This window comes from Podarcis liolepis (genome assembly GCF_965112155.1).
Source record: "Podarcis liolepis genome assembly, chromosome: 9".
In the NCBI taxonomy this organism is placed as follows: Eukaryota; Metazoa; Chordata; class Lepidosauria; order Squamata; family Lacertidae; genus Podarcis; species Podarcis liolepis.
The window spans coordinates 31119140-31130107 of NC_139564.1; the positions used below are offsets into that span (position 1 = coordinate 31119140).

The 10968-nt window shown below is 36.9% G+C and overlaps 1 protein-coding gene across 1 annotated transcript in view; it reads left to right on the forward strand.

The window, feature by feature from the left end:
- Window positions 1–9543, forward strand: part of HSPA4L (heat shock protein family A (Hsp70) member 4 like) — a 27571-nt gene extending 18028 nt beyond the window's left edge. Inside the window, exons 13-19 of the mRNA XM_083519978.1 lie at window positions 1755–1856; window positions 2377–2514; window positions 2813–2938; window positions 5123–5230; window positions 6728–6847; window positions 7481–7642; window positions 8474–9543. Of these exons, the coding sequence (XP_083376104.1) occupies window positions 1755–1856; window positions 2377–2514; window positions 2813–2938; window positions 5123–5230; window positions 6728–6847; window positions 7481–7642; window positions 8474–8656 (939 nt within the window). The 3' untranslated portion in view covers window positions 8657–9543. The remainder of the gene's footprint in view (window positions 1–1754; window positions 1857–2376; window positions 2515–2812; window positions 2939–5122; window positions 5231–6727; window positions 6848–7480; window positions 7643–8473) is intronic.
- Window positions 9544–10968: the final 1425 nt, after the last annotated feature.

A 10968-nucleotide genomic window follows, 5' to 3' on the forward strand; every position in this document is an offset into this window, starting at 1 on the left:
TGATCTACTGAAAAATCTACTAGCTTAAGTATCCCCTTATTCTGGAAGTTTTTAAACATTTTCCTAAAACAAATTATTACTGAAGGTGAGCAGTTGATGCTTGTGTTTGTCTGTCTTTGAGGCATACAAGTAACCTGAATATCTGCTAAACCTGGTTTTTAAAATTTAAAATGTCCTGAATACTAAGTAGAAAAATGCTTTTCTCAATAAAAAGTAGCCATTTTTAATGTCTAAGTCTTGTTTTCTGTGGTGTACCAACTAATTATCTTCTGTTTCTACTATGATGCATATCAGCAATTAGCTTTCATAATTGAGGATGACTTCCTTGACTCTGAGGATGAGGTTTGTTTATATATGTAGCATTCAGTTTGCTTTAAGATAGCAAAGATATTTTTCCCTCAGTTTGTTCCTTTTCTGAGAAAAGTGGGACATAAATGAAAGAAATCTTTTCAGAAAAGGAAGTTCTTAAGTACTTGGCAATAGCTATGCATTTTGGAATTAAAATACTACCAGTCTTGGTTTTAATATTGTGATATTTACATCTTAATACTCTATAAGATAATTCAATGTCTTTAGCAAAAATTACTTCTCATCTAGTGGTTGGTTAACTGCTTCAAAACTAATTATTAAATGAAGCATGCTATTGATGCCAGTGTAGACACTCAAAACTAGTAAACGGTATAAAAATACGTGTCTAAATTTCTTATTTACCGAAATCTCATATACAGGATGAATGCTCTGCTATCCCTGAGTTCTTATGCTTCTGTATCCCTCTGTGATTCCTTGTTGTATTAGTTTGCTAGGTTTGGGGCCTATACCGTAGGTTCTTTCCACCATCTGTTTCTTGCTGTACTCCTGCTTACCACTATAGCTGAGTTTAAATCTTCCCATTTTTCTACTCATCTTTTTATTTTTGTAAGCTAGAGGAAGTCCCCAGTTGCAATGCTGTTTTTTCCTATATTATATTTTTGGGCTTTGATATATTGTGACAGTGTATGTCAAAAAAATCAGATTACTGTCACTAATGTTGTATTTATAAGATAGATAGGCATTTGGCAGAGCAGTTTAAACCTTTACACTGGCGTTGGAGAGGAGAAAGAGGTTGGATTGGGTGAAGGTGCCAAATGGCCAGGCAGAAACCAGCAGAAAGCCCTGAAATGGGAGGGGACTGAGTTGGCCTGGGATTCATTGGTTTCCAGGCTGGTTCCACTCCTGTCATGTGGCTGCATCAGGCTCAATCCAGACCAGATTGCCTCATCATCTCAAGGTTTATACAGAGATCTACCTGTCCCCTTCTTCTGTCACATCCAGCAATGTGGATGCAGTGGTGGCCCTTCTAGTTGGTATGTTAAACCCCACTGAGCAGCGAGCAAAATCTAATAGAATATGGAAGGATTCAGGACCCATGGTTCTGAAAAGTTTTGTCTTCATTTGGGGTTAATCAACTCCATCCTCTTGTCTTCTTTCATTTGTTTTCCAGTATTGTGGGAGTAATCTAACTGCCACCATTTGGAATTTCATGATCTAGAATATGTTTTCCTTGCCTTTATCATGTTGAAGCAAACAAGGCTTGAGAAGCCTTAAACATTATGCTAAGAGTAATAGTTACGTACTTCAAGTAAACAAGCACTAGTTAAGTAAAGTGCTTTTTTTACTGATACATCTTGTCCGATTGCACAAAGCTGCTATGTAGATGACTAGAGTACACCTTCCTGTAAAGTTTAGTGTGGAGGTAAAACTTTTCTTTTTTATAGGCTAAAATGCAGGTTGATCAAGATGATGGCAATCACAAGAACCAACATGAGCAGCATAATCAAGGCGACGAGGAAGTTGATCATATAAGCTGTGAAGGAAAGGTCAGTATGAAATAGCAAAGATAAGTTTGAGGACCTCAAATCTTAGAATAGGAATGGCTCTTGTCCGAAACTGCTAAGAAGTTGATGGGGAAATACCCTTGTACTATTGTGTGATCAGTCTCCAATAACCTACTTAAATATAGCCATGAGTTTTGCTATCTAGGCATTAAACACTCATTCAAGTGCTAATGGGCTTCAAGTGCATCCTGTGACACAGAGAATTAAGATAGCCTTACACACCCTCAATAGAAACTGATGCACTAGCTCTTCTTTGGTTGTTAATCTAAAGCGCTTCTAAGAGGATTTTCTATTTAAGCATTGCTTGAACTAGCTTCCTTACTTGACTTAAGTGTCATCCAAAAAATCCTGCAGCATCTGCAGATGCTAAACAGTAATATTATCCTTCTGTGGATCTTTCATCTTAAAATTGTATTGCCTCAAATCTTTATATGACATGTTTTTCTACACTGGGTTCAAATATTCTGAATGTTGACATATATTTCAATGTGTGATTCTGCAGACTGCTTCAGGAGACAAGATTGACACAGCTCAGTCTGGCAAAAGTAAAGCAAAGATCAAGAGTATTGATCTCCCTATCCAGGTTAACCTATACAGACAGGTGGGACAGGACGTTATTAACTGCTACATTGAAAATGAGGTAAGGATACAGAGTTATTCCATGTCTGTAAAGCAGATGTCTCAATTCTAGATTAAATAAAAGAATTAGAAGAAACTGAGTTATAATAGTAAATCTATTACAGTTAAGTGATGGAATGTTGTATTTTTTCTTATTCATAAGTTTACCCAGTTTAGAGTACATGATAGTGTGGTTGGTTCAGTTCAACAGATTCCAGAGTCTGAAGAGGTTTGTTGTGGAAGATTCCCAAAATCATATTTGAAAAAAATAACATCTCTATACTTGGCAAGATTTTAAATGATTTAAAATTTTCTTACAGGGGAAGATGTTAATGCAAGACAAGCTGGAGAAGGAGAAAAATGATGCCAAAAATGCTGTTGAGGAGTATGTGTATGATCTAAGAGACAAGCTCTGTGGTGTCTATGAGAAATTCATCACTGAAGATGTAAGAATCATTGTGTATTTATAACATGAGGAATCTGTTTAATTGGCAAATCATACTGAAAGAAAGGGACGCAGGTGGCGCTGTGGGTTAAACCACAGAGCCTAGGACTTGCTGATCAGAAGGTCGGCGGTTCGAATCCCTGCGACGGGGTGAGCTCCCGTTGCTCAGTCCCAGCTCCTGCCAACCTAGCAGTTCGAAAGCACGTCATAGTGCAAGTAGATAAATAGGTACCGCTCTGGCGGGAAGGTAAACGGCATTTCCGTGCACTGCTCTGGTTCGCCAGAAGTGGCTTAGTCATGCTGGCCACATGACCCGGAAGCTGTACGCCGGCTCCCTCAACTGATAAAGCGAGATGTGCGCCGCAACCCCAGAGTCGGACACGACTGGACCTAATGGTCAGGGGTCCCTTTACCTTTACTAAAAGAAAAGGAGGGTGGCTGGTGTCAGAAAAGTGGTGTGCCTTAAATCGCAGCTGCACTATAGCATTGAATTCACCCTACAGTATTTTCATTAAACAGCACAGATAACAAAGTGAAAAGTTTTTGAAGGCATAAGTCTTTGTCACATTGGAGAGTTCTGGCGATTAGTCTGGCATAGGTCATGCAGAGCTGCCTTCACCTCTTTAAATCAGCATTTTACTTGCATTTTTGAAGTTCCAATACAGGATTGTAATGTTTAAACTGGTCCCATAAGTTAATTCTTAAAATTGATTTTGGAGTTATATTATATTAGAATATTTAAAATTCCCACTATAACAAGACTTTATGTTTTGAGAAATCCATTTTGCATAAAAGTAGTAACATAATGAATGTACACAATGCTAATCAAACAGGGCAACTTGAATGAATAAAATAGCAGGCAAATGAAATTTGTAATTTTAACAGGAATCGTACCCAGATTCCTATGCATGCTGAAGCATATATGTTTATTGTTTTCACTGCTTTCAGTTTTTTCTTATATTCTAAGTAATGTAAGGGAAGTTCCTATTATCACATCATGTCATAAAATATATACAAATATTAATATATACAAATATTCTAATAATCATTTCCAGGTAAAACATTGAATTTGAATATAACATTTAAGTCATACGAAGTATGCTTTAGGAAGAAAAGTCAATCAAATATTTCAGATCAAGTACTTTGTGGACTATTGGAGAAAAACTTTCAATATCTGTACAGCATATTCTAAAGTTAACATGGCATACTTTAGGGTAGCAGAAACTGATTTTTTAGTTGACTACAGTAATTAGTTAAAAGAAAGATAATTTGATGTATTGATTCAGTGTAAATACATTTGCATATTATCTAAAACATAAATGTTCCTTTTTGAAATATGAGGGAAAGTGTGAAGTAATAAAGAATCAATAAAGGTATCTTTCATTTTTAGAGAAAAGCCACATGTCATATTTGCTTCCAGTTCTTTTATAATAACATACTGAAGCCAAAACAAGCTCAAAATATATGGGTGTGCTTTTAACTTTCAATCCTATCAATTTAAAATTGTTTCTGACCTATATGCATTTCAGCTACAGTTTCAGAATTTCATCCCCCCCCATTTTGTTGACTTTCCTTCATTTCCTATTGCTACTTTTGTCACAAATTACTTGATGAATATATATTGGAATGGGAAAAAATAAATTAGTGTGGCTTTTTGCATGACTATAGATTTAAGTGTACTACATTTTAACTACAGCAACACTAAAATAAATTAGCAGGGTATTTCAGAGAGAATCTTAAATGGAATTATAGCCTTCATGCATTGCTTGACAAATTAACTGTTAGACTTCATTTACTTAGCTTTACCTTGTCCTGTCATTCAGGCTGTGGCTGAGTCACACAGATTGTTGATGTTTATGCAGAAATTATGAGGGGTAAAGCAAGAACACGATACCCTTGGAATAATTGTAACAAAACTCAATTTCTACTAGCTGTTTCTATACCTTAGCATAATGCATGGGACCCAGTTAGCATTCCAGTTTAATTTTTAATGCCATTATAGCTGAAGTGCTGAAACTATTTCCCCCTTTTATGTAAACTTCTGTAAAACTCAATTTCCTATAACACATTATTGTTACAGTGTCAGTATTGGATATCAGTTTTTGTAGCTGAATGCATTCTTACACAGACAGCTTCTGTTTTCACTCATTCAAAATGGCAAGGCTTTTTGTACTGCTTTTTCTAGGATTCAAGAAAGATAACTTTAATGTTGGAGGACACAGAAAACTGGCTTTATGAAGATGGAGAAGACCAACCAAAACATGTATATGTGGAAAAACTTCAGGAAATGAAAGTAAGACCTGTATTTTAAGAAGTGTAATAATTGAATGTCGTAGACATGTGGACTAGTAGCTTTGCTTTCTTAAAGCCACTGAAATTTGACCAGAGACAGCAAGAGATTCAAGATGTCACAAGAGCATTAATTAAAGTGGATTAAATGGAGTAGTTGCAAGTACTATAGCTTCAGACTGACTTTGAGTACTGATATCAGCATTTTCTTTAGTATACCTCCCAGTAAAAAAACTAAGCCTTCAACCTGTACACTTGTAGAAAAATATTATACCTTCCTGCCAACCCAAGTACCTTATGGTGACTGACTATAAAATTAAAATTAATAAAAAAACAATCAGGTAGTTAGTCCTTCATGGGCTGAGGCTTACACCCAGCCTGTTGTTTGTTGTGACTCCTGGTAGAGATACAAAAAGAACCAGGGGACCAGAGGCACAAAGTTATTTGCAAGTCTCCCTACCAGCCCCCAAAAAACCTTGGCTAGAGATCATGATTTGCTTGAATTGAAACAAGCCTTGATTCCCAGTGTGGACATAATGCTAAGCCAGTGGTTGTTTCTCCTGCACCAGGAAAGGAGCAGAGAGGCTCTGATAAGGTGGCTTATGGTTTACCATGACATTGAAACTGAGTTTTCATTTGCCTCCTAAAACAATAGCCTTCCAAAATAAAATTATCTTCAAGGACCAGTGAAAAATATTGAGAGAGGAGACCAGCTGCACTTTACAATGCAAGATGTTCCATAATCTCAGTGCAGCAATAGAAAATGCCCCCTTTCAAGTTCTGTCCAGCCTATACCTTCACCTAGGCAGGACTTGTATTACTCTCTCACTGAGCAAGACTTTGTGGTGCTGATAATGTGTGTCACAGCTACTTGTTGATGATTAATTTCATTTTCCTTGCATTTGTCTCCTACACTTCCAAACCAAGGTTGGTAAGAGGAAATTATAGTTGGGGGTGTACTAGCTCTGGATTTCTTGTATCAAGCGTTAATTGGAATTTGATGGTCTCCAACTTCATGAATTGGTTCCAGACCTGCTGTTCTAGGAATAGAATGCCGCCTCCTATTCACAGAAGTGAGTCTGATCCAGCAGAGGCTCCCACTCTACTAGGCACGCCTGTAAGCAGTAGGGAGGGGTTTGCACCTCCTGTGCTGTTTGAGAGGGCCTTGAACTCTGGAGCAGATTGTGGAGGGAAATAGCATATCCCCTTCCACCCACAAGAGCAGTCAGGTTGTAGAGCTTGGCTCTGCAACTCTGGATTCAACCCTTTGATTCTAAATACAGTAGAGAAGAGAGGCTTGCTAATGCTGGTATGTGAGCCACTTTTCTGTTTCCTCAGCAAAGTAACTAGTTCATTTGCTTCCCCAGATTGCCATTCTTTTTTCCTGTAGGTTTACAAGGAATTCTGCTTAATAGTTCCAAAAATAAACCTTTATTCATGCTTTCTCCAGTTTTTAGGGAATAATTTTAAAATATCTCAACTTCTGCTTCCTCTGTTGTAGAAATTTGGCGGTCCTATTCATGATAGATACATGGAACATGAAGAGAGGCCTAGAGCATTAAATGATTTGGGAAAGAAACTCCAGCTGCTTATGAAAGCTGTAGAAGGATACAAAAATAAGGTAGGTCCATAAGATTTACAGGATAGTTTTAATAGTACTGTATTGAACTCCTGTATAATTTACCTATTCTACAAATTACTTGTCAACAAAATCTTTTGAAAGAGGGTAAAATGTGTCTCCTTTAAACAGAAACAAATATGTCTTCTTTTTCATATTGTAGTGTCTTGATTTTTTTTCTTTCATATCCTTAACATACTATATTCACAATTAAACATTTCTTCTGTGGTATGTAACAATTGATAATATATTTTATGTCTAAGCTTTGTTTATCCATCAGTAAATGGAGTGACTTTTCACAAATTGTATTTCCAAACCTAGAGTTCCTTTTAATATATAATTATTCAAGTTTGCAAAATTGTGCTGTTTGGAAAAGACCGTAGCATAGAGAAGAGATGCGGAACTCCTGGCTCATAGATTGGATGTGGCCCATGAATATGGTATTCTGATTTTTTCTGATTTGCTTGCTGATAGCAAATCATGATTTATCAGTTGACACATCATACTTAACCATACTCATGCTTCCTTAATAATAGTCTGGAATGACTTCAGAAATGAGCATATGTATTCATTACCTTTCTGAATTCTGAATTTAAATAACTTATTAATAATTACAATATTTTTTTTCTCCTCTAGGATGAAAAATACGATCACATTGATCCTGTTGATATGGAAAAAGTTGAAAAGTATACCAGTGAAGCAATGAATTGGTTGAACTCAAAAATGAATGCACAGAACAGGCTGAGTCTCACCCAGGATCCTGTTGTGAAAGTGGCAGAAATAACAGCAAAATCTAAGGTAAATGTGAAATTTCTGTGAATGAAATGGGATTAATATAAATATGGATAGACCAAGAAATAAATGAATATTCCAAGTATGGTAATAGAAGGGGATAACAAACATTTCTATTACAGTTAATAAAAAGGATATCAGTAGGACAGTTACTCTTTAGCATCTATACACGGTGAGCTCCATCTACCATAACCGTTAAGGTGACCCATCTGTAGACACAGGGCTTTGAATCACAGTGTCTGAGTATGGTGACACCAAAAATCAGCTAAAGCTCTGATTGATGCAGAAGACTTTGGCCTGGATCTTAAAGTTTCACTCCATCAATGGAAGGAGCATCTGTTGTTTTTCTTACACTAAATGTGCATAAAGGGTATATAGGTGTTTTTGTGTATGTGTGCATGCCTGCATATATTGCAGGTAAAACCATATATCTGTTTTGAAAACCCTGTGTTCTCATATTTGGCAACAATTTAGATGGATTGAAAATGTGCAAAGCAGTAAACAGATTTTGACTAGCAATGGATAATTTCTGTCTCTGGATAAGCAAGAAGCAATTTCCTATGTGTGCCATTTAGCATACTTTGCAGAAAGCTTGATGATTCAACAATTGGAGCAGATAATAATGTAGCTAACAAGATTTGTAGCAGTTTCCATTATTTGAAGGCTCTTCAAGCTGATTTGTAAACAGTTGCTTAATACCAGAATCTTTCAGTCATGGGCAGATCTTTAGTGAAATAATTACCCCCAGGTATACCTCCCAAATACCACATCATAATCCATTACATTCGTGTTTTTTGCCAACTTACCGTATTTTCCCCCTCTTCATTTTAATAACAGGAACTGGACAGTTTATGTAACCCTATTATTTACAAGCCTAAGCCCAAGGCAGAGCCACTGTCTGAAGATCAGTCAAAATCTAGTGAACACAATGGACCAATGAATGGACAGAGTGGTGCTGACACAAAATCAGAGGACAGTTGCCAGCAGCCGAAATCATCTGAAGAAATGGATGTGGACTAAGTTTTGCATTTCTTTCAGTCCATTAAAAGCAGTGCAAGTAATCAGAGGGTCCATCTTTCTTTTATGTCTGATTCACACTACAGATGTTCAGTTAGTCAACTTTCTGTCCTTTGTTCTTTGCAGTAGGTTTGAAAGTGTTTTTCTATTTGAGTGCATTCCCATTGTTCATTCCATGATACCGCTTATGTGGAGCGTTAGTTGAATGTAGATTGTAAAAGTCAGTTTAAGCTTTCCCGATATATTTTATATCAAATAGGCAGAATTGCTATATAAATGACAACAATCTACCTTATTTAAAGCTTTTATTGTGGGTAAGCCTCTGCTCCTTTATTCAGGAAAGGCCACTGTATTGCACTACTGATGCTGAAGTCTAGATCTCTGCATCTTTATTTTGGAAGATATTGGATTTGATGTGGCTTAAATATTGCCACTTGAAGCACTGACCTTTTTCTAGTTGTTGTACTGTTCTAATTTAAATATTAAAATAGAGGTTAGCTGGCAAATTAGTTAATCTTGTTGATGTACCATGAAAACTGTAAGAACCTTGTAGACAAAACATCCAAGGCTTGAAAGGAGCTCATAGCAGCAGCATTCTTTGTCATAAGCCTTAGCAACATGACTCAAAATAAAGCTCATGGTCTCCGTGTACACACAGTCCTATATATCATATTCTGTGTTGATGCTGAAGACACTGTTTAAAGTTGTAATAGTATGAAACGTTAGTGAAAGTTTGAAGGCCATAACTGGGGACTCACTCATGTTTTCATTTCTCTTAATTACCTCCAGACTTGCTAATTTAGCTTAATTTTGAATGCTGCCTATGCATGTTCTTTAAATATGTCCTCCTCAGAATTAAAAGTGGAAAATATACACACATTAACTGGTAATTGATCTCTGTCAGTGTTCCTTACTGAAATACTTCTACCATTTCTCTTGGCCAAATTATCTTCTATTTTTGTTTCTGTGTTTAGAAAAGGAACACAACAAAAGTCACAAAATCTGTCAGCAATGGTCCCAAGCATCCTTTGGCATCCATAAAAAACTCAGCCCAAAGATACATTCATGCAACCAATGTTCCAAATTTGCATTGCTTTTAACTTGATTCTACTATTACAGTTTTAAGCCTAAAAATTAATCAAAGGAGATAATAAATCAACTACCTTGAAATATGAGCAAATTGGGGTCAAAAGAACTCATAATGAACAGACATCCTTCATGAGTAACCCAGTTTTTGGCTTAAATGTTGCCTTTGTTACATTAGCAGAGTTTTGCTTCTCTTTTTCCACAACTACTATGCAAGTTCTATTACAGTTTGTTTCAAGTTACTCGGTCATTTCTTACAGTTTTTTGTGCACCAGGTTCCATGCAGAAAGGTTCTCCACTCTGTTTTGTATTTTCCCCCAAATCTCAGATTTTAACAGATTAGTGAGTATTGTAGGCAGAATTTCTTTTGGTTGTGCAATGTACAATATCTCCATAATGTTAGTAAATGTTTTACCATTCTCTAGGGTTTCTGTGGTACTAATCCAAAGTGATTGCAGGGTGATAGGCAGACTTCACAAAAAAGAGGCCCTTTTGAAATGCTATCAAAGTTCTCTGTCCAGAATTTGACAGGTTTTTTCTGAGGCTTTGACTTCGGTTGACTTTACCAGACATTCCTGTACTGGACTTCATTTTTCAGGCTTTTAACTAGCTTTCTTCAGGGCAGAAAGAAGGATATGTTGCTGAGCTTCCCTTGGGACTATGAGGTTGGACGTGTGGAATCCTAGCTTTCTTGCACACTCCTTTCTGCAACTTTCACACCAATAGGTTGATTTTGGGATGGCTGTGAAACAGGACGCTGAATAACAGAGATCTTCATCTGGTCTGTTTAGAAGTACCAGAACAATGCAAGAAAAGGGGGTTTTGTTTGCTTGTTTTAAACACTCTTAAGATTTACTGAGTACAGTGAGGAGGCTTAGCACCCAAGTGTACCACACCCCTTTCAGATGCCTCAGCAAACTAATCCACCTACTGCCATCTTAATAATGAGTGGTGCAGATGTTTTCTCTTTGTCCCCCAAAACAAGAGCTCATGCAAGTGGAATTCCTTGTCAACTGGAAGAAGCCAGTTGAAATTACTCAACATTTAGGGGCAATTGTGGATTCTATCTTTCAAGACATTGTTACTGAATAATATACGGGGTTGGGTGGGAGAAGAAGCCTGGGGTCATTCAGTATTCAGTCTTCCATGGATCAGGATCCTTTCTTGAGCTTGGGTCTTTAGTGGATTTCCTACCTCCTTGCCAAGAGATGCTTGCAGAAAACTTAGTG